At 38.7% G+C, this 27,881-nt stretch overlaps 2 protein-coding genes across 5 annotated transcripts in view; one reads left to right on the forward strand and one right to left on the reverse strand.

Annotated features, from left to right (window-relative positions):
- WAPL (WAPL cohesin release factor) overlaps positions 1-27,881 on the forward strand; it is a 163,030-nt gene that overhangs the window by 16,298 nt on the left and 118,851 nt on the right. The window lies entirely within an intron of this gene.
- OPN4 (opsin 4) lies at positions 385-26,866 on the reverse strand. 4 transcript variants are annotated; one of them, XM_075423031.1, is made up of 12 exons: positions 26,792-26,866; positions 26,214-26,368; positions 18,048-18,190; positions 15,978-16,111; positions 14,614-14,817; positions 12,620-12,791; positions 11,561-11,725; positions 8,366-8,473; positions 7,035-7,215; positions 3,914-4,066; positions 3,315-3,383; positions 385-1,977 (listed from the first exon to the last, which is right to left on the reverse strand). In XM_075423031.1, exons 1-12 carry the CDS (start codon positions 26,796-26,798, stop codon positions 1,786-1,788), a joined length of 1,683 nt encoding a protein of 560 aa, XP_075279146.1. In that variant the 5' UTR covers positions 26,799-26,866; the 3' UTR covers positions 385-1,785. The 4 variants fall into 4 exon arrangements, with proteins under 4 accessions (XP_075279146.1, XP_075279148.1, XP_075279149.1 ...); XM_075423033.1 differs by lacking the exon at positions 26,792-26,866 and adding an exon at positions 26,493-26,785; XM_075423034.1 differs by lacking the exon at positions 26,792-26,866 and adding an exon at positions 26,425-26,785 and having other exon boundaries at positions 26,214-26,334.

Raw genomic sequence — 27,881 nt, forward strand, 5'->3', positions numbered from 1 at the left:
TTTATTGCTAGCTGTATATATTGTCAGTTTAATATTGTCCTCTGCCTGAAGACAATATCCGGTTGTGGTAGGTGAAGAGAGGAACAGTAATAGCTCCTTTCCATCTCTAATGCCTACAATTTTATTTACGTAAAGAATCCTGTATTTTGAACAGTTTGTTTCTTTTGGCAGTTTATTACCAGCCTGAATGGCCGCCTTTTCATGATCTAACATTTGGCTGCTGCAGAAGTCATTATCACCTCCATTTTTAGTTTTAATAACCTTCCTTTTAATGAACCTCAGTTTGAGGTAAGTTTCCAAAAGTTTGCTTCAAAACAATGCCCCAGATCTTCTGGAACCTACTGATTACTTCCCCCCCCCCCCCCCCCCCAAAAGGAATAAGCTGATTACATTTATATTGATTTTATTGCGCTTTCTGATGTGACATAAGGAAGAACTGATTTACTTAGGATAAAATGATTTGCCAGGTTCCCTCCATTATTGCAACCAACAGGAGAACTACTGGAGGGCCCATGGGGACGAACTGTTTCAACAGCTCTTGGTGCTCAGAAGGTGTATATCCCCACTGTGGACTGACTATACCTATTCTTGTGATGTGGACTGCTATGGATGGCAAAGGAATTCTGTCCATTTATTCGCATGCGCTAGAAGGAGCACCAGGAAAAAGCAGAAAATCACTATGTCATAGAACTCTTTTCCTTTCCTTTTGGGGGAAATAAGTACAATCTCATGGATTTAGTCACTGTGGAGAAAAACCTCAGCTGTAATGATGCTGCTGTTTAGAGATGGGAAAAATTAAAATGCTAAAGTGGGGATGGTGTGATTTCCACAGATCTCTAGAACATCTATTTTTGGAGAGCTAACCCTTCTCCTCCCAAGATTTACTTTAGAAAAGCACATCTAAAGGTAAATCACTCTAAAGTATTTAAAGACAGATGTATTGACTTACCCATAAGACATTTCAGCACAAACATTGCTTAGAATTCTGCATTCTTCTCATGAAATCTGCTAAAGGGAAGGTAGAAGGAGTTTCCTAATACTTTGCTGTAGCTCTGGGGAAGTTAGTTAAGAGTGGGTTAAACTGGTCTCTTAAGTGACTGTTGGAAAACGAAGCAAAGTATGGGAAGGCCCATAGCCTTGTCCTCACTGTGATTCCTTTCTCTTCTCCCAGAATCTCAGAAACTAAAAGAAAGATCTGAGACTTCAAATTACTGCTCAAGTACATTGCCTTTCAATTGCATTGTAGAAGTAAATGAGGGAAATATGTCATTAATGAGAGAAGGGAGCACTGACTCTGTGGTTAAGTTTTCATTCGTTTGAGGAACTTCACAATAATGAAGAAACCACCTTCAGGAAGTAACATTGGTTTTTCCCCATATCTCTCAGCTTTAGCTCTGTAATAGCTTTGAAGTTAAACTACACAAAGTGAAGAAAGGCCTGTTATGAATCTCATACTTCTCTTTCCTCTCAGGTTAATCCTTGGAGAGGATCCATGCAGTGGTGGAGTATACCTGAGCAGAGTAAAATCCAAGTGAAAGAGATTGTTTTACGAGCTGCGTAAAGAAGAAATAATAAAATTATGATGTGACTCAGATCAAGAAGGGAACCACTGGAGAGAGCTCTGATGCTGAAAAGCTTACTCCCCTTGCTTTTATCCTTGGTTGTCTTGTGTTGTGTCTTTGTAGGAGCATTTCAGAACAGTGTAGGAAGGTATTCTGGATTCAGCTGGTCCATAGTTGTGCTAGTGATATTGGCTAAGGTTGCATTCTAGCTTGCACCACTCACTTAGCTGTTGGACTTCTTGTTCTGCTTGTGGCTGTTGATTTTAGGGTGCAGGAAACCAGAGTTGTATCCAGAAGGCAGCTCTACTCCTTGGACATTGCTGTATGTTATTGTAATGCTGGGGATCTGGGCTGCAGATGGTCTGTGGTGAGACTCTCCTTTTCTTTGTCCGATACCATTCAGGCTCTTACCTCTCTAAAGGATGCAAGGATTTAAAAGAAATGGAAAACACAAACATTGACAAGGAGATCAGGTTGCGTCATCTATGAAAAAGTGGCATATATGTAGACTCACTGAAAACCAAACTTAAAGGATGGAGGAAAAAGGAGATCTGCACGTTTTTTGAATATTTAATGAATGAGAGTAAACCTGTTAAACAAGTTAATGTACTAAAGCACAAACTTTGCAATTGCTGCTTAAGAGCTGGTCTACTTCGATAAAAGACTGGGCTAATGACAGCACATTCAACTATGAACAAAAGTGCTGCGAATATGCTCAGACAGTCTATGAATTCAATCAAATAAAGAGTCCCTCCATAAAGAGGGACTGTTTAGGTTTGTTGGGGCAAGAGATGGTGTAAAATGTAGTGACAACAGCATGGATAGTTTGAAGGGGGAACCAAACTAGAGAATAAAGTGAAAACAGGTATTGAGGGAAAGATTAATTAGCATTTTTTGGCAATAGCATTTTTTGGCAATATCAATGTTAGCTGTCACTTGCACAGGACCAAAAAGTGGAGGTGTTAGGATGAGGCTAGCAATAGCTCATCAGGATCACTACTATCAATAAAAAGATAATTTAAGATGTTTATATTAAATTGATGTTAATACTGCAAAGATAAAACTGTCTTATTTTCACCTGTCAACTGTATTGTCTTATTTCCCTGTCTGTCAAGAATTAAGGAAAGTTGACTCATTTGTGGCAGATGTCAGATTTTTTTCATCAGTATGCCATAGCTTTGTTACATGGAAGAAGAAATAGACACTAGCACAACATCTTACTGAATAGGTGGTTTGTTGTGTTTCAAAAACTTAGCTTGATTTCCTCCAAGTGGCATTTTTTAGATGTTTGCTGCTACCCAAAACAGAGAACATTAAATAGTTTACAATGTCAGTTTGTACAGTAGCACTTGCCACAAAACTATGACTGTCTCAGAGGTACAGCCATCGGAATGGCTACCTCAGCTTACTGTGTATATTACTCAAATAAAGGTGGAACAAAATTAATCCTTCCATGCTCCACGAAGGAAATCACAGACCTCAACAGGGGACCTACTGAAATCAAGAAAATTTTCAAGTTCCTTGAAGAAATTTGACTTAAGGAGAACCCTGTAGTACATGTGTTCTCCTTCTGCTTAGTTTCAGCAATGAGCTACACTGTGTGGTCAGGTTTTCTGTATTCTGCTGGGAGTATCATGTGATTTTTGCATCTCAAAGAATAACTTAGTTTGTGCTCAGAGACTGGGATTGTCATTAGTTTTTGTTCCCTCAGTTAGTTAGACCCATGCCATATATTAAAATAGTAATTCTTACAGTAGGTGTAGCAGTGTACTCTTTGACATGCAGTTCCACCATGGATATGTCATCAACATCTACAGCTGTCTGAAAAATGAACACAGGTAAGAAAGACATAAATGGCATACAGGTATTCCACAATATTTTACATCATAAATGCAAAGTATAGGAAAAAGAAAAAAAGGGACAGCAGAGGATTGACTGAAAAGTAGTGATATGCTAAAGATAGCCTTGGTTTTTACCTCTTACCATGTGTGTTCATTTGATAGCACATGGTGAGGCAACAGAAAGATTGACCAAGTAATTTGGACAGTTAAATACAAATATTACTGAATACAGTACTTAAAAGCAAGCACAAGACAGCATACCATTCGGATGCTAAGTTCACTAAAACAGCATGATTGCTTGTCAGAAATGCAACAGACAAATGAATAATGAACCAGAGTGGAAATAAAAAGCTGATGACCTTTTACAGCCTCTAAGTCATTACTCATTGTGCTAACTCATAGGTTAACTCCATCTTCTTGGCAGAAACATTCATGATTAATTATGATAAAATATGCAGATTTGTTAACCAACCAGTTGTCAAAGAATTTAGATATTACGCGGTCTATTACCTTCTCACAAATCCCAGAATAATGGCTCTTCAGTTTAGGTTTAGCTCTTGTGCCACTAGTTTGAGTTGTGTCTTTACCCGTTTGATAGGAAATCTGTCTGCTAGCAAGTCTGGAGAACATGCTGGGGGTATCAGCTTCTGTGTCAGTACAGCCCTAAAATGTATACAGCAGAAAAAATCATTTTAGTTTCCTTAGACTTCCATTCAATTTACTGCATGAGAATCAGCTTTAGCTAGACAGAAATTGTAAGAGACAGACAGTGTATGAAAGACATTTCACAAAAGTTATGCCGTGTATGACTTCATAAAAACTTTGCTTGTGAGAGGTACGAACAAAACTATCAAGTCTATTGAGTCTAAAATTTGGCTTACTTTTTTTTTCCCCTCCATAGGATGCACTGCAAAATTTCAAACAATATAGTGTTTCTTTATGGTCTATTATTGAAACTTCTCTGATGCACCTCGTAGCTCTGAGGAGACAGTATTTCAATAGTAGTACCCAATGAGGAAGCACAGGTGTTTGGAGGAATTAGGGCCAAAGTTTCCAAAGTGGTTTGGGTGGAAGCAGAAATAAATAAAAAGAAATGTCTGGGGACTGCAGAATCAGTGCTTCAGAAGCATTTTGTTCCATGAAGGAGCCCTGATTTTATAAACTTTGTTCCAATCACTGGGGAAACAAAAAAAAATAAAAAGGCAAAAAACTCCACCCACTAGAATTTCCTAGAAGTCAAAAATTCTGTTCCTTTTCCTCACTCTGTAAGCCTTTTCACTATGATGATGAGGAGTCACAGAATTCCATAGATCGTAACAAAACAGTGAAACAGCTAATCGGGTCATAATGGGCAGCTCATGGCAAACCAGCCTATTTGCTGACGGTGTAGTTTGCCTTAAAATGGGGGAACATAACAGTGTGATATACTTTCTTAAATTTTTTTCACGCAGCAAGGGTTTTTCATAATCAGTGTATGTGCTTTGGATGTAGCTTCCAGCAGATAAGAGTATGTAATTTCTTGAAAATACTCAAAGCAATTATTGATACTTTGAATATTTGATACTTTCAATTACTGCTACTTTGATAAACTTTGATATCTTTCTTTGACAAAAAAAAAGAGGAGTCGAAAAACATGAACTTTAATGGAACTGGAGAAATTGGCCTGATCAGTCTGTTACTATTGAGAGAATCCCGACTGGTGATGCAACACAGAATTTTAATACATAACAGATTGATTGCTCTGAGGAGGGTCAGGATCGTTTTTTCTGTGTAACTGTGGGGAAGGATAAGGGGACTACAGAAGAAGGGGAAGGAAAAATTCATTTAATTCTGGACAGCAACAACCAAGGTTGTATTTTCAGAAGCAGTTTTATAACTGTTGGGGAAGCAATGATGAAGATGAGTCTGCAGAGTGAAGTGTCTCCAGACTGAAATGTCTCGATGGAAGATTCTTTAGAAGAGCTTAACAAAACATCCAGGAGGACAATCTAAACATTTGTTTTCCTGCTGAAGCACAAGAGATTGGGCTAGGCTATTTTCTGGATCCCAACATTTTTTAAAAAGTGTACCATGCTTCCCGTTCCATGCATGGACTGTATTAGCACTTACAGTTCCATTTGATTGCATTTTAAAATGGAAGCAACTTTATTTTCTGAGCGTCTGTTCCAGAGCTTGGCTCCTTTTCATTGCAGAGAACTGACTGGAAACTGTTTGGTTAGGATTTTCCAAGGTGCAAAATATCTTTGCATCCACAGAAGTACAAAAAATTGCATAAAGATAATTTGTCGGCTTACAGTTTGATGACCAGCCTTGGCATAAAATACATGGCAGCATATGTACTGCCTTTTTGCATTGTGAGTGCATGTCTAGAAATCTTATAGCTTAATTGAGCCACATATAGTGCAAAAAACCCCAAAATTAATTATTAAAAAATTAAACAAAGCTTGCAAGCATCAAAAGAAGTTTGTTCATTTTAAACTTGAGCCCTTCTTTCTGCTCTGTACTTCAGCTAAACTGATATTACTTACTAATAAATCAGAGTATTCTATGGTCGAATCAAATGGTTAGGGGAAACATACATTCTAGTCAGAAAATCTTGAATCTATCATTGTTCTGAACAAGACGCAAACTTACTCAAGGCTTATAGAAAATTCCAAACTAAACCGTGCCAGTTGCTTGGAATTTTTTACTTTGGGTAATTTTTGTTGCCCATTCCACTATTTTACCTTGAGTATTAAGAGTTGCTTTACTAAGCAAAAAGAATTGTTGCATTGTTTGTATGGTTCCTCTTCCCCAGCACTGATAGTAGTATAAGAACACACAGTGTTATTGAAGGAGCCTGTTGTCTTTATATGAATCAGGATTCACAGTCTATGAGATGCAATGCAAGAATGTTTCCTTTTTTATTAGCCAGTTTTAAAACATTCTGCCTGGATGGTGGCTACTAGCCAGAAGAATTTCATTTTGATTGGACCAAAAAGTCAAAAGAATATAGAGTGCAAATAAATTGAAATACCACTGTTAAAAACAACTGTCAGAATTCAGTACTTGGCTGGATTAGATAAAATTACTATCTTGACTATGAAAAAGAATCACTAAGAAAATTATGGCTCTTTGTATATTTGGAAATTTCATTTAAAACTTGCAAAGAATGAACTAATGTACTTAGTTATTCTGTATTGTAACTTTGAGTTGCAAGAGAGAGCCTGGGATGCCAAATATTTGCCCTGTTTCCAGCTGCTGTGCAAAACATTTGGCTTCACTTAGACTGGCAGCAGCAAGTTGTTGAGGTCTTCTGTGAGAATGATTCTATAATGGATTTACTGATTTGTCTACAGCGGATGTTTAATATGTTTCCAAATACAGCCCACTTCACTTTCAGAAAGCATTATCTGTTTCATTATAACCTTGCTTTCACTAGAGAACTATTTAGTGACCAGCAGTTTCTTTCTTGTGTGTGTCCAGACTCCAAATCTATGGTCAGACAAGTACGTCCTAGAAGTATGATCAGACTTTCAAGGGTGCTCTGGCTCTAAGCTGCCCTTACTTTCTAAATATCCTGAAGGACTCCATGTGAAAATTAAATACTTTTTGCAATTAAAAATGGATGTATGGGAAGTGTCTCCCTTACTGATTCACTGTCAGAGAGAGAAGACAGTCGCCTTTTTCCTTTCTGCAGCCCACTTATCTCAGAACACTGGCTGGTTACGGTCGCTCGTCTGGAAGAGGGATAACTGCTGAAAGACCGTGAGTCTTTAGGAGAAACTCTCAGCAGGGATCCAAGGCAAGGAACATATGTTGCAATGGCTGTTCTAATGGATGAGAGGTAGAACCAGTCAGACTTTTTCTGTTAGCACAAAAATTCAGTCATCATAAACAATGCATTTATTCAGAGAGATGGACTAATGCTGCATGGACTGGAAAATTACTGGGTACAGAAAGAGTTTTCCAGATATCCAGTATCTCATTTGCAAGCACCCTGCAAGATCACTTATTCACAGTGCCCTACAGAACTCAAATTTATTGCTTGGCAGGGATAAGGGCATTAAAGTATAACTCTTCGAACTGAAGGGAGCTATTAAAATAATGTTTTATCTGCTTTCAGCTTCATCAGGGCAAAAATAAAATTCTGTCCCTTTAAACTGAACCTTGTAGAAGTACCCATAATGAATTATTTTAATCTTCCCCTAAGCAGCTATTCTAGCTTCATCTTACAAATCTGTTTGCCTGCTATCTCTAGAGTTGTACAAAAAGTACAGTTATGTTATAGTACTTCTCTCCTCATACGCAGCATAAGGAAACTCTTTTGCCTAGCTTTCCTTTTCCTCCTGGCCTTCCCCACTTAGATGTTCATGCCCATCTCTTCCCTATCCAGTTCCACAGCAGGTCCTTGTGAAACGTGAAAGAGCAACACATCTATGGCTTTGCTGCCATCCATCAGATCTCACAGCCTGCTTCTGAACTTGATAGGGTAGTGACCCTATATGTTACAACTCAGAAGAAATACTACCTGAAATATGAAAGCTTGAAGAAAGGTGGGAAAGATGCACAAAATAGGGAAGAGGTGGATGGACTTACTGAATTGCTTCTCTCACTGGCCTGGTTAGTTTAACGAACTGCTATTTGCAACACTGACGAACGTCCGCATCTCTCATGAAGACAGTTAAAAAATTTATGGTGCTTTCCTTTGAGGTGGGAAAGTCTCTATCTTTTATCATGTAATCTGTAAGTACAGATCAGTATCCACAAACATCTGACTCCCATCTGCACAGTAATTTGTTCCAAGTACAAATTCCACTGACTATTGTATGGCATTGAGAAGTTTTCTTGGGGAGGGTCAGGCTGTCTTGCAGAGGTAAAATGAGCAGGTGAAGCAGAGTTCAGGTACTAGTCCTAAAAGCGACAAAGTTACTGTCTGATTTTCTTTGCTATATTAAACATAGCTTAAAAGAGTGAACTTACCTGTATTTGGGGTGAGTGATGGCATAAATTATGGGGTTATGGATGACAGAAGCTTTGGCAATCACAGCTGGTATGGAGTTCATGAAGGGTGTTAGGACGTGGGAGTACCTAGAGTAATGCAAATGCATTATATATTCAGTATTGACTTCTATGTAGTCTATGCAGTTATGCACTGACAAGACAATGCTTTATTAGCGCTCCAGAGAGAGTAAATGGGGGAGTTCAGTACCCAAACAGTGAGAGAACAAATTTTGCATCCTTTGCCTGTGAAGATCAACACCAGCCTAATCGCATTTCTGAGAAACAGGATTTTCTTAGTGCTCCTCTTGCAGCACTTCACTACTATGACTCAGAATGGTGGTCATTCCCATGTTGTTTACCCTAGGAACAAAATCAGCCTTCAGTAAGTGAATGTGCATTCATCAATCTATCTGTTCCAACCTCAGCAGATATACTTGCTGAGTAATATGTCACTGAATAGGTGTGCAGAATGAGGCATTATAGGGGAGGATAACTAATAAATCTATTTTCCTATTCAGACTTTTTTTTTTTGCCAGATCTGAACTAAACAGTGAAGGGAAAGTATTTTCAGGTGTCATGTGTTACGCTCATGTGTTGCTGTGACCATGCATACATACAGGTGACGTGGCTCTACAGGATAAAAGAATTATGATTTGTGTCTATCGGCCATGCCACTATCAGCCAGTTTATTTTTGAAGATAGCTTGAAGTATCCCATAAGGTCTTGGTCAGAAGAAAGTCAATAGAACAGCTCAGACCAAAATAACGATAACATTTCATAGGCAGTTTCTACCAGGCAAATTCTCCATAGGCTGGCTTAGAGGCTATGAAGATCTCTTCCTGCATTGGTAGGGAGAGCTGTAAGTGAAAAGGGCCATTAGGTCAGTCTTTTCTCCCAAGGATAACATCCTTTCTTTATCACTGCTCTTCTTCCTGAGAAGACAGTCTAAGCTCCATCTTTCAACTGGCCTTGTATTTCTATAATATATTAAGGGAGAAACCAGGTTTTCCTCTCAATCCTCTCTTAAAAGAAGGTCTCTCATATGAGTGCTGGAAACAAGAAATGATTGCATAAGTAGGTGGCAGCTCATCTTCCAAGTGGAGAAATTTTTCATTCTACTATGGGAATATATATGCTGTGTGATGAGGTGAAAATGATTTGCCAGTGGTAATACAGGAATCATTTTGTCAGACACCTGAATGTTGAGATGCCGTTTCACCTCTAATTGAAGGCTTTTCTCTGATAAACATTTCTCCATATACAATTTTTAACATGGTTGCTCCTAATCATACTTTTAAAGCATTGGTTAGAGGTGTAATTCCTCACAGAGTCTGGAGAACACACAACAGTATGACCTTGCTGGAATTAAGTTTTTGACCCTGAGATGAGAGAGGGAGTGCTCTTGTAAGACTGATGGAGAGTTCAGCTAACAGAAACAAACAGTGAAAAAGGCTTTAGTTACAGATAAGCATTCCCAGAAGATACAACCTGTAGACCAACACCATTAGTGCGCAGGACTGGGTCCTAGCTTAGTATTCCCCGTCCAAAAAATTTTCTAAAGGAATTAAGGTACTTCCTTCATTGTGTGTTGTATGTGGTATGTTGTTGCTCTGTCAGATGAGTTGTCTTTAGTCCAAGACTATAGCCACAGACTCCATGTCTGCCTCCCATATGTGGCATGTGGTGATTTTATCTGAGTTCGTTGCAGTAAAAGTCCACAGAAGGCCTCTAGCCTCGGTCTATTAATCTCTGAAAAATCCCAGAAGGATTGCCTAAAAGGCATAGTTCAGAAAAATGGAAAAAAGCTGAATGAATAAGTGTTGCTGACCAAATGTGTTCATGAGCAAAATTTGCAAATGCTCTTTAGTCACATACTATAGAGTTACAAAAAATGTTCATTTTTTCAGATTTCTGTCAGTGTGAGACATGGGCTAGAAGTCCAGTTCAGTTCCTAAAATAGGTGCTGAATCGTATGGGACAGTCCGACAGTTCTACATAGCTAAAATGCTTAGCTTAGCTCTTTTGTTTGTTTTTTTTTTTTAGGTATCTTAGAACAAGTAGTACTGCAAGGTAGCTGTGCTGCATTTCCTTGTCTTCTTGCTCTTCATCTGTCTCTAGCAAGTCACATATCATCAGTGGTGGGTGCCCGGTCCCTAAGTTCCCCTGTGATAAGAAACAGGACACTGGGACACATCCTAAGGATTTGCATTTCTGAGTGAGGAACCTGTTTGCCTTCACGGAGAAAATGTTTGCTGCTGCTTGGAATTGCCCCTCTGGATACAAAAGGAGAGAATTCTCTTCTCTTAGTACTTTTTCTTCTTAAGCATAAGATTTTAGAATTGCTGTGTTTAGGCAGCTGCCTAAGAAAAGGTCCTGCAGTGGCCTCTTAGATGTGCAACAAAAATCACACCTGTCTCCCAAAATGCTCGTGTTAACACAATTCACATGTTAACATGGGAGAAATATCCACATAGAGCCAAGGCATCCAGACTTCTAATCCATTACTTGTACCTGGATTGTATCAACTATAGTTTGGTGTGAAGCTATGTACAGATACTGTATTAAGAGTATTATGCTTTTGTTGAATTACTGTATAAAATTCTGACAATTAAATATACGAAAAACATACTTAGATGATTTATATTTACGATCTTTTCTATCCAGCATCAAAAAGCACTCCAGTGCAAATATGTACTAATTTTGAACTTGCTTATACATGTAAGGAATTTCAGCAGTTTGAAGTAATACAAGAAAATGAACAGACTTTGTAAGTAAAAGAAGTGGAGAAAGAATAGAGAATCAACCCATGGGTGGATCTTTTTGGGCTCCTTATTTAGCATTTTGGTGCTATATGAAGTTCAGATAGTTCAAATATCCTAGCACAGAGAACCAGCATTCAGAAATCATCTGCACAGTAGTATTACATTGCCAATAATAACCTTCCTGTTTACTTTTCTTTTTCCCATTTCTTTTTAACTTTTCTTAAAAATTCAAACTAAGGAAAAATCAGTCAGCATGTGCCTCATTTGTTAAATGTCACTCCTAAATATGTGAATGGGTTGAATGCACTTCAGACATTAAATTTGACAGGTAGCTTTGACTTTCATCTGTCTTTTACAATTTCACACCTTTTGCTTTCACTAAATATTCCTTTGCTGATATATTCATAATTACCCAGCAAAAGCTACCAGAGCAACAACAGAGTATGGTGACCAGGAAATGACATAAAGCAAGATGACAATCAGTGCAATTTTGGCCATCTTCCACTCATTTTTCATCCTCTGATACTGTTTCTGGAACTCTCTATTTCCGTGTTTGCATCCAAATGTCTGAATAGACCTAGGGGAAATAAACATACAACAGCAAAAAAAGGAGATAGGGAATTGAGCAAATAGCTGCATAAATTGGAGCAAAAATTACTCTTATGCTAGTTTATGCTGAAAGTCATTCACTTTTAATGTGTTAACGTATGTATGTGATTGGTCCTTCACAATTCAATGAACTTTTGTTGTACTAAGCAACGGCAAAATTCATATGTGCTTCAGTGAAGAAAATAGTCCTGTACCAGAAGAATTTCCACATAAAACAGATTTTTAAGCCAATTGAGCAATGCTATATTAAATATAGTTAGAGAAGTCTTTGCTTTCCTGGTCTGATTTTGGTACCTTACTCTGTACTTCTGAGCTATGTGACTAGATACACTGCTATCTACAAGAACAGATATCTACAGATTACAAATGTAGTGGCAGACATTGGCTTTTATTTTTACAGCAATAGTTTTTGTTTCAGAGGCCTGTGATTAAATGTTTTCCCTCTTTTTCACCCTTTGTCAAACACGGAATTTATAGTTTAATTCCATCTATTTTTCTGTGGAACAGCTGTTGATACAGTGTTGTTAGGTGTCTCTGATGTCCCTTCAGTATTTCTTTTGGTTGGTTAATTTCTGTAGTCCTTTCTCATCCTTCAGATGTCTCTTGTGGCTACTCATACCCTTTTCTGCATCATTAGACAATATACTGAACAGCTCTGTCTTAAATTCAGGAAAGGCCCTCCTGAGGATCATACTTCTTACCGTGATGACTATTAACTGATGACTGTTTGGTTTCCTGTCTTAGTCGTGCATACAAATTAAAAGTGAAAAACTTCCCAACTTTCTTCTGTTAGTCTTTGTTTTAAGAAAATAAGAAGTCACTTAAACAGAAGGATAAAAACTTCAGACTGCTGGCTACTTACTTGTTGGCCTTCTTGATAGCCTCAAATATAAAGACATAGCTGTATATGATAGCAATCAAAGGAATGAAAAAGACGAAGCAGAAAAGCAGCATCGTGTAGGCGCGGACTGAAGGTGTGAAAGTCATGTAGTCCCAGGAACAGGAAGTCAGCAGACCCTCGGGAACATACGCACCTAGAAAGAAAGACAGGAGAAGGCATAAGCCGTGAAGTGATGTTTGTTCTGAGTGCAGAAGTTAGAGAAGGATACTCAGAATAACATGGGATTTAGTCCTATTCTCTTAGAGGGGAAAAGAGGTTGAAAGGATGCATGATTCTTCATTTAAAGCACCTCTTTTTATTTTCTTTTACTCTGTTGCCCTATAGTATTTATGTTTAGCAGTCTAAGGCCTCAGATCAGAAAACTGAATAATTTTGTTTCAGTTCTTGAATATTGTTTCAAGCTCAGTAAAGTCAAAGGGCATCTCTCCAAATACTTCAGTGGGTCTGCTATCAGACCCATACTGTTTTTACATATCTCCATTTCCTGTCAAATTGCTGTCTACCCAAGGAGTGAAATGAAACTGATCGCTATAGCTACAACTTTTTTAAGCTTGTGCAGATAAGAGAAATTTACTATGCAAAGGAGAGAGATTTATTGTGCACATCAAATTAATTTTGTTGTGAAGTAGAATACATATTCTTCCTGACTTAAAATACAGTCTCCTTAAAGAAACTGTGTCGAACTGTTAAGTAAAGGGATTGTCAACAGCGATGTCTTTTTACCTTTGTATTTTAATTTTCACTGTTTACAGTGATATTTTCAGTTGAACTCTTAGAAATATTGCACCAGATGTACTCAGATGCATCTAATTACCATGAGAGTTAGTACTGCAGATACTATTAGAATCTAATTACAAGATAACAACACCCTTCAAGCAGTTATTCCACTTTCTCCAATTAAGAATCTAGAATATAAGACTATATTGTCATTTTGTTGTTCTAACAGCTCCTGATTCAACTAAAAGCTGCTTCTCCCAGCATTGCAGTTTGCCTGCTTAAACATGCTTCATGTTTATAGGGGACCGGAATGACAATAACAAGACAGTAACAAAAATCTGCTGAAATTCTACTCAGTAACCGAGTCGGTTGCAGCATCCTTTAGGAAAATCAAACATTGCAATATTCTCAGCTGAGCTGATACCTTCTCTACTGGAATTAGGGAGCACAATAGTGGGTTGGGGTTTTGAATGATGAGTTCATTCTAACTTACTGACTCAAACTGGTGACTCATAGGAAAGAAATTAATGGTAGTGAGGCAGATTCAGATGAGGAAGAGTAACAGAAACTGTTACAAGTTGCAAGGATCAAGATGCTGTATGTATGTTCCAATTTGCAGGCATAAAATTTACAGTTAAAAAAGCAAATTATTTAGTACTAAATACCATCCTTATTGGATGCCTTAGTGAAGATACCAGTGGCTGAATGGAGAATGTGACCAACACCTAGTGCCATTTGCCTGTCTAGAACACATACAAGACGTACTGAAGATGTCCTTGTAAAAAATACACAGGCTGTATTCCTCTTTTATATGAATAAAGAAATTTAGATTAACATGACTATCTTACACAGCACCTTGGGGAGGAAAAAAGTGATCAGGAAAACAAAAATACATTTATTTCACTTTTATATTGTTGAATTTGGCTCAACAGAAGTAGGTGTGGGATAATAAGCAGGCACATCCTTCATAAATTTTGGCATTGATTTTATCAAGTGTTCTTTATTCAGTAAGTAATGAGCTTAAGGAAAAGTGCCATTGTCATATAATATGCTGTAATACACACTGGATTTTTTTTCTTTTTATTAGAGATCTTCAGTTTCAATATGTATTTTATCACTTTTCTTCAAATTCATTTATTCGAGCATAATATGTAAGCCATTCAACCCTCTTCTGTGCCTGTAACCAATCTTTAAACCAATGCTATGAGGGAAAAAAACTTTGATTCCGTTTCACTTACTCCATCCGAAGAAGGGCGGGAGGCTCCAAGCCAAAGAGTACAGCCAGACTCCTACCAGGATTATTAAGGCCTTCTTCTTAGATGTCACTCCAACAGAAGCCAGAGGTTTTGTGATGACAAAATATCTGTCCAAGGCAATCACCATCAAAGTGATCATAGATGTAATGCCAAAAAGAGCTCCACAGAAGGCATACAGCTCACAGCCTTTCAATGAAGATGACAGAAGTAGCAGTGAAATTAATCTACCCATGCTAATCAATTTCTGGGAGAGTTCAAGTCTGTGTGTCTTTTGAACTAATGGCTTCTGGAAGTTGTAAAGCAATGGAACTTCAGTTTTCCTGCAGTTCCAATGCTATTTCAAAGCTGCTGTCTGTCTTGCTAATTATATTATCCATGGAGATAAACTTCAAAGATTTTATTTGCTAGAATTGCTGGAGACAGTGATACTTAACATATTTTCACTCAATGATTTCTGATGTTTCTAGTGGGATCATCTCAGCAGTCCATTAAAATCTTGTTTAACTCCAGTTTTATTGCAGCTCATGTAGAAGCAGCTCTTTTGCTTGACAATGGGTTATAGCTACTTTGATATCACAGAACCATTTATATCTCAAGGTCGGCATAACTGAAGTAAATATGCAGAATATGAATATTTTAATGAATGTTATTAATTATTCAAACAACCTAATGATTAAAAGAAAGGGTTTGATTAGGTTTTTTTCTTTTAACATCTATGCAATTGAACACTTCATGGAACTAAAACAAAAGTGCTTTTGGTCATCAGAGATCAAAATAGCAACATTACTTCTCCGACCTTCCTCTCTGTCAGTGCCTGTTCAAGAGGCAAAGACTAGTCTTCCTCTTACTACAGTTATACAGCAAGAATGAAAACACCTTCATTCCACGTTTTCTTACTGCACAGGAAATGTTCAGTTAATATTTCTGTTGTGAAAACTGACTTCTGCCAGCCTTGCTTTCCTCACTTTGCCAGGTGCAAGTCCCAGAGGAGGTTATTTAGAAGAGCTTTTAAGCTGGTGTGTGGGGGGGTGGTGCTTCTTTGTCATAGGGCTCTGCCAGTAACAAAGTTAAGAGGTGATTGGGGAAGAGTGCAGGTGAGAAGACTAGTCCTGTGCCTTAAGTTGCCAGTGTGGCCTTTGCACCTACCTCATGTATGTGATTTTCCCTCTCCATGGTGGGAATGTATTTATTGCACACAGACAAAAATGTTCAAAGAAACATTTGTGTCAACATTGAAATAATGTTGAGAAATGTTGTCAACATTGCAAGTGTACCTGAGGATAAGGAAATAGTAGGTTAACTGCCAGTGTGAGAAGAGTGATATCTTAGAAAGAATATATACAAACCTTTCTCACCAAAAATCCAGCGTTTGTGGAGGCTGTTGGTGAAAAAAATTGGAGACTGCGTAATGGACATCAGGAAGTCACTAATAGCTAGATTGATGATGAATATGTTGGCTGGAGTCCGAAGGCTCCTACTCCTACAAAGATCAGAAGGAATGTTGCTAAACACTGCTGCACTGTTAATCATGTTGGTACTCTTTCCTGTGAGCCTTGGCAGCTTCACAAATACCAAGGCACACAACATAGCAAACTACAGCAGAGTGCTTCTTATTTCCGTTGTGAGGGAACATAAACAAGGCTCAGTTTTACACCCTTATACTCCTGTGCACTTCAGAGGATTGTTTTGATAATCAGCTCAGTGATGGGGATAAATCATATTGTTCTTTAAGTATTCTGACCCAGTGCACTGCATGTCCATGATTAACAGGAAATTGAAGTTGACGTAGTCTATGGATTTGCTGGATCTGGGTCATGTTAAGCAGGGGGAGGGGAATGCATTTTCCGCTGCTGATAAGATCAACAGTGACTTCCAAATACAGGGATTAAGCAAACTCGCTATGTACTACATCAAGCATTTTGTTTTACATCCGTTCTTCTCTATGACACTCATTTCACTGGCTCAGACACTGACTTTAAAGAGATCAATAGCCAGCCTTTAGTGTATCCTGCCTTCATGTGTTATTCATAATATTATAGTGCAGTGTTTTAAAGGGGACACACAAAAGTTCAAAGGAGAGCTTCTCAGTTTGGGGCTCAGTGTAACTTTTTATCTCCTTTCTCAAATTTTCAGTCTTAGACATAATTGAAAATACCAGAATAAATGATGGGTTCTTTGCAATGATGCAGAATCACTCACTAGGACTACTGTCCCCTATCTGTCAATTTAGGAGCAAGGAGATGTTATTAGTAGATGTTTATGGGCTGCTTTTATTTATTCAGTAGTCTGCAAAGTTACTGAACATATTTCTGTTTCAGGCAGCTGGCTGTCTTACAGTTTGCCATTACTTGAGACTGCTTTGTAGACATCTGATGCGTTCTCTGAACTTCTGAAGTACTTGTTACTTTGCTATCAATATCCCTTTCTGTCTTAATAACATCTTCAGATGAAGACAAGCTGTATCCTCCAGTGGAACTGCAACTGCCATGACTTGATTTTCAGTACGGGACCAAAGAGCTAAGCTAGCTCAGGTACTTCATCCTCACATATCTGGTCTGCATGCCAACACCTTTTATGTTCTCAAGGCCATGTCATTCACACTGGAGTGTTGATATCTACTCTGAATGCATATACTGAAACTTACTCTTCAATGCACCACATAAATATAGGCTCGAGACCCAGACTGCTTTTGTCCACACTCCAGTGATTTAAGTTAACACAGCCAAATTATCATATAATTGCTATTATTTTGGTTTATTACATCAGTGCCTCAAGACCAATAATGAAGTAGAAGCTTACTGGCCTGGACATCCTGCCACTGCTTTGCCCCAGTGTGACAAAACAGAAATAGGATGAGTGCACAGGAATGGTGAAAATAGCACTTTGTTGTCAGAGATCCAGTCTCCTTCAGATATAAAAGCTAGAATGTGGCTTTAGTTAACAGGAAATAAGCCAAGCATTAGAAAATGTGAAAACAAGAGACATAGCCACTAAGGAACAGAAGGGGAAAAGAAGCAGTAAGCAGCAGGAGGAAGGAAACATCTAAAATAGTGAAGATATGTGGGAGACACAGGTGCAAAACATCTCATCGATCCAGTGCAGACACAGTTCAGCCAGTAGGAAAAAATTGACTGGAAGGTTTCTGCTTTGGCTGCTTTTTTATTGCTTGACTTACCTGGGTGATTCTTTGCGATTTTGCCAGTAATTTTGATATGGCTATGGTTAATGGGAAGAAGTCAGAGGGAAATGGCGGGTTGCCATGTTTTGCCTTACAGCAGTGTCTCTTGGTGCATTTTATTATGTCTGCATAGTAGTCTGTCTGATAGTATGCCTATGCTGCATTTGCACAGCACAGTCAAGGTACTGTTAAAGTTCATAAATTTGAATATTTAAAAAAACATCTGAAAGAAAGATACCTGCAGAAAGCATAGATGACCAGGAAATTGCCCAGCGTTCCTGTGATCCCCACTATAAGAATGACTACTCCAGTTGTATAATGGGCATGGTCTGGGACATCCACTGTAGGAAAGGCACCACGAACATCTTGCACGGTCATCTTCTGTGGAGTAAACAAGAGGTCATAGGTATGTTGCTAGACTTCACTGAATAAACTGACATGTGCTTCTTTAGAAGAAAGAGGAAATGGTCAAGAATACAAAAAGACAGCAAGCAAAAGAAAGTCAGAATAAGCTAATTGCTTTCAAATTACATTTATTGATCATCATGTGATCATTGATCATTGATCATTGATCATCTTCAGGAGATAAATACGCCATCAGAAGTGCAAAGGTCAAAGGGTGGTTAACATCTTTATTGTTGATTTAGAATTTTGGGGAAGAAAACATTCTATTCTCTCCCAAAAGAAAGATATGGACATAGTGGAGAAAAAGAGAGGCAGGAAGGGACCCTTTTCCTTGCATCTGACATGAAGTAATGCCGTACTTAACAACAAGTAAGTTTTCTGTAGTTTTCGCTTCAGGGAAGTTTCTGTACCTGTGAAGTATGATTTCTGTTGTCATCTGATATCACTGGCTAGACATCTGTATCTAACTGGAAGTGATCTACTATGGATAAACATGCATTTATTCTTTTAGTAGTAAGGCTATTTCATTTCTCCCACTGAATAACACTGAACTGCGAGCTGCGCTGAAGACTTGGTTATCAAAAAGCCTGACAGCATTGAACAAGTCTTTTGGAAAGTAAATTGACGATCAGGAAAACTAAAACATGAATCCTTTATACCTTATGCCTTGTTTCCATACCAGTCCTGTTTTCCCTCTGCACTGAATGAAGGTATTTTGCTCTCTATAAAATATGTGATAAAGCATTTGGTGAAAGCATTTGTGTCGTAATCATCTAATAACTCATAGAAAATTCAGTAGCCAAGTCTGAAGACTACAGCATTTTAAATAATAATTTAAGAACATTTTTTAGTTAACTATCAGGAGCTACAAACACATTTTAGGCCAAGTAACCCTAGATTAGTAATAGAAGCAAATAATAAGGCTGCACCCAGGAAGCAGGATGACCTGGTAGAAGTTGCAGAGGAGAGGAGAGGAGAACAGCTGTCCAAACCGTCACTGCTCTGCGGCCCTTTGAGATACGGTCAGGCAAGGAGACTTGAACACTCACCTCTGCACAACTGCAGCTGTCCTAAATGTGTCTTGGCATCAGCTCCAAACAGCTAATGGAGTCATGAAAAATACCAAGCCCTGTCCTCATCCGTCTGTATGGATGGACCCTGTCTCTTCTTTATAGCCAGGCTTTTCTCATCAAGGGTGGCACTCGCTCTGGAATGGCATGCCATGACCACTGGCTCATAGCTCAAGCCTGCAAGCTGCAGCCATGGCATTCCTCAGCTACTCAGCTACAAGAATCACACCAGGGTTGGGAGAAGCCCAGGAAATATTTTCAGTTGTTTGTAGCCTGCCTACTGTGAATATTGTCAACTTGGCTGTGGCCTAGGATCCAGGACAAGGGAATTGCCTGTACCAAGGTCTGTGCCTTTACCAAGCTTAAATAGTGCTATGAGGCTGGTTATGTTCTTTCCAATCACAAGTACTGGCAGGTGGTGGTACAGCTGTCAGACCCAGTCTTTCCTTCCCAGGAAAAGGAAGGTTGCTGGTAGGAAAGGAGGAAAGTGCACAGAGGTAGATATGAAGTTCTCGCTTTTATGCTACAGTTGTGTTGGTAGTTGGCATTCACCGTTAGAGTACAACTCAGAAATGCCTTTGACAACACCTCAGTTACCAATGGAAATGGGTATTTTCAGAAAATAGAGGCAGACCTTACTTCTGAATACATCTGTGAGATTTGTCTGAAGTTATTAGAGACAGTGTGTATTTAAAACCAATGTGCCAGTAGCAAGAGGTTAACCCCAGGAGCGTCTGGAATTCTGGAAGAGATTGTCTTTGCTTCTGTGCTCAAGATCTGCCCGTAGCAATCCTCAACAACTAGAGCACACTCCCTGGGTTTCTACATTAGCAGCAAAGAAACGCTGGACAAATACTCTGATCTTCGGGAGAGAAAACGTAGCTCTGGCTGTTACTGTAATTGGAGCGAATTGTTAAGGTTGGTACACTAACTGCATGACAGTATCATGGCATTTATTGTTCAGGTTCCTGCAGCAAAGTGTAAGTTGGTGTCACATCATCAACATCAATGGGCATCTTGTCTAGGTGGAAAGTGCTGTGCTTTACACACTGCCAGTAAAACAGCAAGAAAATTCCCAGACTAATAGCAAGTGGAAAGGGAGAGTCTGAGATAAAACTGTTTAAATAAATTAGATCGGATGTTCTCTGGGTTCAGGTTTTTTTTTTTTCTCCTGAGCCTTGTGGCTAGAACATTTTTTAACTGCTGTTCTACAGAGAGTTAATGATGATTATTAATGGAATGGAGATTTCTGCTGGTTTTCCCTGTAGCTATCCATTTAATCAGAACTGGATCAAGGTAATAGAAATGAAGCAACTGAAGGAGCTTGTTTTGGCCACAAATAAAAGATTAAAATGGCTTTAATTTAAATTAAATTTGTGGAGGACTATGGACAAGCAAAAATTTAAAATATAAATGTAAATACACAGAGAAATCACAAGAGAGAAAAGGTTATTAAGGAACAGTAGAAGACTTCAGAATGCCTTCTTCTGGAATGAAATAAGTTCAGAGTCAATAAAAATGTCATGTGTGAAAAAATAAAGGAATAATATTTATGCTGAAGCAGAGGTAGAACATAAATAATACTAAATATATGGGCAAGTAAAAGGGCTGTGGCAAAGAGGAATAAATTCACATTTTAGTGTGGACTTCCTGTAGGCCTAGTATTTTTACCACAGGGTCCAACTCCGGCTGTTCTCTAAGAGGAAAAAGTCAGTTATTAAAAAATGTCATTTCACTGTTGTTGGAAATACAGATCTGATTCAAAGCTTCTTTATGTCATGGAAAGGTACTAGTTGACAGACAAGACATTAAATCAGGCCTAAGCACTTCAAATTTGTCACTGAGTTGTACACATACATCTTCCGTACTAGAAGATGAAAACAGGTGCCTGTATCAAGTCCAGCTCTGGATCTTCTAAGGGAATTTTAGGTCAAAAGAAAAGGCAGGGAGAAAAAGATAGTGCTTGAGGAAATCAGGTTAGGAGGATAATCAAGAAATCAGACAATTCCCAAAGCTTTTCTCTGTTCAGTTTCTTCAGCCGATTAGCCTTGTTTAGTCTCTGTCTTCTGTTGTCACCCCACAGTGTAAGTACTTGTGTAGATATCCTACTGTTGCAATCCCCATTGTAGCAATTGTCCTTTGAGAATACGCTGAACAACTATTTCAGTTGCACTGATAGTACATAGCACTGTTGCCTTGCATGTTTATCTGTTCAGCCTTCTTTCTATAAACACCTCATAATGAAGATAAGAAAAATTAACAGGCAAAACAAGGACTTCATTATTTCTCTTCCAAGTGATATGACAACACAGTTTAATGTAAGATGGTTCAAAACTTCACCAAATGCACACAGAAACTGAACTGGAAGCTAAGAGGTTGGACAATTTCTGGTGGATAGTCAATGGACTACAGCTTTCTTGAGTCAACAAGTAAAAGATGCTTGCACCTGAGGCTCTGGACCACTGGGTGCCAGTATACCCACAGACCAACTGTGCTGTAGGTGGCTTGGATAGGTATTAATATTGTAGGAAACAATTCATGGGGAACCACCAACTTCCTGACAGTCAGTCAGTAGAAGTGTTGCACATTTCTCAAGCGAACAAACAAAATGGTAATGGAAGCTGTGGAGGACATCAAAGTAGTAGCTGTAATGTAACAGGATTTCTTCACAGTAAGTACTGAGGGCCAGTTGGAGAACATATCACTGGCCAAGGACGGCATTTTAGTCAACCTTAAAAGCAAGTTTTATAATATTGCTTGGGTATATATAAAAACTGGTCTTTTGCTAGAATTATAATTTGTGTTTTTTATCTCTGATAGGCATGTCATTTATTATTTATTATTTATTTACACTATAGTTTTGCAGAATCAGATGGATAATTTTGAGGTTGTAAGGAACTTGGTAAGTGCCACACTGATTTAGACCACCATTCCTGACAAAACACTAGCCTGCATTTAGCCATGACTGGGTGTTTCACAGAGCTGCGAAACATGCGTAATGAACAGTGATGTGAGAATTTCTTTTTCAGTATAGAGTCTTAGCAGCTGATTTGTACCCTAAGATGGAGTTATTATCCCTTTGAAAGGATAATCTTAGTGGAGGATATTTTTATATGAAACACCTCTGCTAAGAAGAAAGGCTGAGAGAGCTGGGGTTGTTCAGCCTGCAGAAGGCTCTGGGCACACCTTATTGTGGCCTTTCAGTACTTAAAGGGAGCTTACAAGGAAGATGGGGACAGGTTTTTTAGCAGGGCCTGTTGTAATAGGACAAACAGTAATGGTTTTAAACAAAAAGAGGGTAGATTTAGACTGGATATAAGGAAGAAATTTTTTACAATCAGGCCAGTGAAGCACTGGCACAGGTTGCCCAGAGAGGTGGTAGATGCCCCATCCCTGGAAACATTCAAGGCCAGGTTGGACGGGGCTCTGAACAGCCTGATCCAGTTGAGATGTCCCTGCTCACTGCAGGAGGGTTGGACTAGGTGACCTTTAAAGATCCCTTCCAACCTAAACTATTCTATGATTCTATGATATGTAGATGTAATCCTTTTCTAAATGCTACTCTCTCATTTGCCTCAGTAGAGTCAGTGGCAAGAACTTATGAAGTTGCTCTGTGTTAATGTATTTCCTTCCAGCAGGTTTAAGTGTGTCTTTGTGGAAACACTAGAATAGAGGGAAACAGCTAAGTTTAACGCAGTCTTAAAATGCCTTCTTAAAATGCTTATTGTTCTTCCTAAAGGAATGCTTGTCTACTGCCTAGAACAAAACAGCTAAACCAGAACTGACCATGTTTTCGGTTATCATTCAGTACGCTTGACTGAGACTTACAAACTTGAGATGCTTTTTGGGAGTTTGAGTAAAAGGAGATGTTTGATGGATAAATATATCTAAATCTTTGCTGTTCTGGTCTTGTCCATGGAGGCTGCAGCACAGCATGGAGCATCGTTATTCGATAATTATGGCCTGCTGCCACAGCTGGTTAGAAAGGAGGCAGAATTCTTCCTGGAGGGCTAATCTGAGGAGCCAGCCTGCTTCTTTGGGAAGAGAGCAGCGCACAGTCCCTTCTGCTAAGGCTTGGTGCAAGCAGAGAAGGGGTAGAAATGAATCATCCACAGAGAACATCAGCGTAGGGCAGAGCTTGTATTTCACCATGAAGTTTGTCCAGACCCTGCAAGACACTTGTCTGAAGAGAGTTGAAAGGATAAAGCAATTCCTTTACACTCAGTGACAAAACCACGATTCCCAAGAGATTTGCCCATGTTAGAAGGAACTCTAGATCAGATATAAAACCCAGGAATATTTGATGCCTGCATCTGTTCTGTCTTGGAATCTGTTTACTACACACATTTCCCTAAAGAGAAGGTTTTCTAAATAGTTATTTCATAATTTATTAAAAAAAACCCAAACCAACCAAACCACCTCTGAATAACTTCCAGTAGAGGCATACAATTTTTGAAAGTCCACACACACACACAGAGCATAAGAAAAATATTTATGTACAAGTGAAAGAAGGACAACTTTCAAAGAATACAGTTCAACTATTATTGGGGGAAAAAAATCTGTTCTTTTTCAAAGTAAGAAAAAATTCATATCACTGAATTACTGTTCACTTGGACATGTTGATTACTGAAGTCCTACCAAAGCCAACAGAGATGATGCTGGGAGCAAGGCCATGCATGTAAATACTTGTACTGAATATAAATCATATTTGATGTAGCCCACTCCTCATACTCTCCCAATGACAAGAGTATAAAGCAAGGTTTAGTTTATACTTACAGGGAAAGAAGAAATCCTCATAAGGTCGTTTGGAGATTTGAACATATTTCAATGCTTGTTCTGAGTGATTTATTCGTTTGTGTGACATTGTTTCAAAAGCCAGGAACAGAAAAGACTAGGACAGTGACATTTTTCAGCTATTTCTGCCTGAACACCAGATGGATTGTATCTAATTTGGGTGTAAAACAAGACAAGGAAAGGTAAATAGGGACTGCCATGTTGTTGCTTTTATGAATTAATCTAGCTTCAAACTGTAGTCATTGGTTTTGCAGAATGAATGTTTCAATGGAATAGAGCCCAGTTCCAAAACATGGCAAGTTTTGGCAGTCCAACATTGACTTTGGCAAGGTGTCAGGTGTCTTTGTTCTTAATTTACCTACAAATACAGGTAATGAAGCTGCTTATTTACACAGTATGACTTACACAACCAATGATAGTGTTACACTTTTTACATTACAACAAATTATATAGTTTAGAAAAATTATTGGAACAGAAATACTGTAATTTCCTAGGGTTTCTAGATGCAGTGTTTATACTGCCTACCTATAAGAGGCCTTAAACCACTGATAGCACTTATTTTTCTTCACAGTTCCTTGCTCTGATTTCTGTGCTTGCCTCTGTAGGCACTTGCTCTGTGATGACAGGCAGCACAAAGAGGACTGTAATCCCAGCTCAATTATGGTTTCAGCAGGGTGACGCCAACTGCTAAACCTTCTTTCCAGTAGGCAGCAGAGCTTTCCATAGATGATGTTTGTCCTGTTGAGCAATTTGGATAGCAGATTTTGTATCCTATCTTCGGATTTAATCTCAACCGCAAGCGGCACATATTGCTTTCATTCTTGAAACTCTCTTAAACTGTTCTTTGTGTCAAATTAAAATGAAAAGTTTAAAAATACAGTCACTTGACCTAGGGAAACAAACGGCTAATTACCTCTTTCAGCAGAATAAGGAAAAAGTCCATTTTTAATTTTCCGATGTAAATCACTCTGTCCCTAGAATCCTTTTCCATTTTGCCATGCGCTGTCCAGTCCCTCTTCTCCCTCCCTGCGATGTTCTGCTATCCTCTTTCATATGTTATCCATCTAATTTAGTTTGTAAGCGCCTTGGCTCAGGACGCTTCTCTGGTTATTTTTCTGTAATACGGTGCACACATCCAGGTTTTATTAAAAAAAAAAATCAGACTGAATTTTTACTATGCAAATAATCAAATATTTACTGGCCTTTGAGTAAAAAGTAGGATCAAACTGAAACACCCAATCCAACATCCTATATACATAAAACCATTTGGAGTGTTTGAAACTTGTACACAATTTTTAAGTGTCCACTGTGTTACGTGGTCCATGCCAAAATAATTGGTGTGACCACGTCAAGATTTTAAGTTGAATTTCAGATTTTTAAAACTTTAAAAATTAGGTTGGGACATTTTTTTTGTTCTTTACTTTTAAACAGACTTTTGTATAAACAGTAGGCAAACAAAACTTTGTAGTCCTAATAGTACACTGAGATACACGACCAGGAAGAGAACTTCTGAACTCCTTTGGTTTGGGCTTGTGGGGTGGGACGGAGAGTATTTTCAGCGAGCGCAAAGAAATTCCATCCTGAAGTGTCATCACAACAGATTCTCACCTTTGCACTTCTAAGGAAATTTTCCTTCTGCTTAGTATTTAGCAACTGAGAAAGAGCTTTGACAGAACTTACCTGGGAAAATCTTCTGAACAGCTCTCCTGGGTAACTGCAAATAACAACTCTTAAACATTTACATAAGCACTCCACTGCACTTACAGAATGTTACGGAAATGATGGGGATTTCCGTCTTGAATGATAACACAAGAAAGCATTGTGTTTTAACTGCTAAACAGCTGTTTAACACACAAGAACATGTTGTTTTGATAATTTGCAAGGTATTTGGTGCACTTTGCCATTAGATATTTCTCCCTGTCTACTGCCCATGTAACTGCTGAAAAACACTGCTTCTACAGTCCTTTCTGCAGTAAATAGGTAAAGGAATAAACTTAAGTTTTCATTACTTTTTTCATTATTGCCTTGCAGCATTAAATGTGTACATGCACCTTAAATGTCCATTTACAGTTCTATAAATGCCACCTTTGCTAGCAGAACTACATGCTACAGTTTTAGTGACAGAAAACACTTACTGTTGGGGCTCTGAGAGGCAGGTCCATCAGTGTGAAGGCATTCGCTTCCAAGTCATTCCATGCATTGAAGGACTCCACAATTTTGGTGCCGTTGGGGTCCTCAGAGGGACAAGAGATCCCCCTTTGAATGGGCCGATTATTCAGGTGAGCAAAATCTAAGCAAAAAGAAAGAAAGAAAAGCTCTGCTCTGAATTGAAGTCAGCCAATTTACCTTTTTTTGTGTGTTTAAAGCAGATAGATTCTCTGGACTAATGAGAGATCCAGTGTAGAGTTTCTCACTAGAGCTTCAGATTGCTTCACTCCATCTTCAGCTTAGCAAAGGGCAGCAGCAGCGGTTGCCGTTTAAATACAGGAGACAGCAGGGTCCGCACATGCCCAGTTTGAAGCTTGTTCCATCCAGATTCCAGCTTCACTCCAATGACAGTGTAAAACTGATGCTCACTTAAAAGTGCTATTATCTTTTTTTGCCTTTGACAGATTTATGTCTGAATTTTAATGTTATATCCACATTATCCCTGTAGGAAGACAAAGAAGTTAAAAGGTTGACTTCACTATCTGTCTTAGATATTAGACCTTACCATTCATTTTCACTGTATTGGTGAATTAATTTTTTGTAGTCTGCTTTTAAAGAAGATGTATGTGTACAGTTCTGCTGAAATTGTCTGAACTCAAATAGAGTCTAATATTTAACAATGTGCTTGTGTGCATTTCTGTCTTGTAGAATTTAGGTCATGGTTATTTGTTGGTCCACTTCTAAAAATAAACAAAAAAATAGGGCTAAAACCCACTGACATCATCCTTTTCTGCTCTTCAGTAAAAAAAAAAAACAAACACACAAATACCTTAGGCAGAGAACAGCAAATAACCACTTGTTTCCAGAGTTGTCTGCTTTTTTTTCAGTCGTGTTTAGTTAGAGCGTGCATGAGCAGATTCTTATTCACATAAATCTTCCTTTACATTGCACTGTGCAAAGAGAGATGAATTGCTGTATTCCCAGTTGAAGGCCCATTACCGTGGTAAAGTGAAGCTTAATTGCAATAGAGAATTAGGCACAGAGTGTGAAAAAGCTGTTCAGCAGATACTGCAGCCTGAATATCACAGAGTTTAGGCCTTCCACCCACCGTCAAAAGGACCTTAATACAAGCTATTAGCTTCATTGCAGTTGGTAGTAAAAATAGATGGTGTGAACTGTTTCTGGAAAGCCTTTGTGAGAAGGCTGTGACAGTAACATCAGGAACTGTATTCCCCCAGCTGTGCGCGAATTCCCTTTGTCACGTACCTTTCCCTAAATTAGCACTTGCAGCACCTCACCCTAAACTGAGGAAAAAGGGATTGCATCTCTTTGCACAAACAGCAGCTGTGCCTCTATATCAAAGGCACTCGCCCATAGTGCTGCAGATTCCCCTTCCTTGATAGTCATTTAAGGAAGGTAGCGTTTACTTTTTGTCACCAGGCCACTGAACATTAAGCGGAGGAGACACTTCTTAGACTCTACAGGCTCTTAAACTGTGAGACCTTGAAAACAATTAATTATAAGCAGACCTGTTGTGAAAGGCAGAGAGATTTCGTCGAGTATCTCTGCCCTGCAGTGTTAGGCAGACATAACTAAGCCAGATTTAAACTAGCTGTGGCAGAACTGAGCCCAGAGGTGGCTGATCACCTGACAAT

This window comes from Opisthocomus hoazin, chromosome 6, assembly GCF_030867145.1.
Source record: "Opisthocomus hoazin isolate bOpiHoa1 chromosome 6, bOpiHoa1.hap1, whole genome shotgun sequence".
In the NCBI taxonomy this organism is placed as follows: domain Eukaryota; kingdom Metazoa; phylum Chordata; class Aves; order Opisthocomiformes; family Opisthocomidae; genus Opisthocomus; species Opisthocomus hoazin.

Excerpts from the sequence above, each read along its gene's own strand:
- OPN4 (XM_075423031.1), bottom strand. Across the intron at positions 14,818-15,977 it reads CTGGATTTTTGGTGAGAAAG|GCTGTGAGCTGTATGCCTTC; the intron begins GTTTGTATATAT and ends CTTCATTGAAAG. Across the intron at positions 12,792-14,613 it reads CCCGCCCTTCTTCGGATGGA|GTGCGTATGTTCCCGAGGGT; the intron begins GTAAGTGAAACG and ends CTTTCTTTCTAG.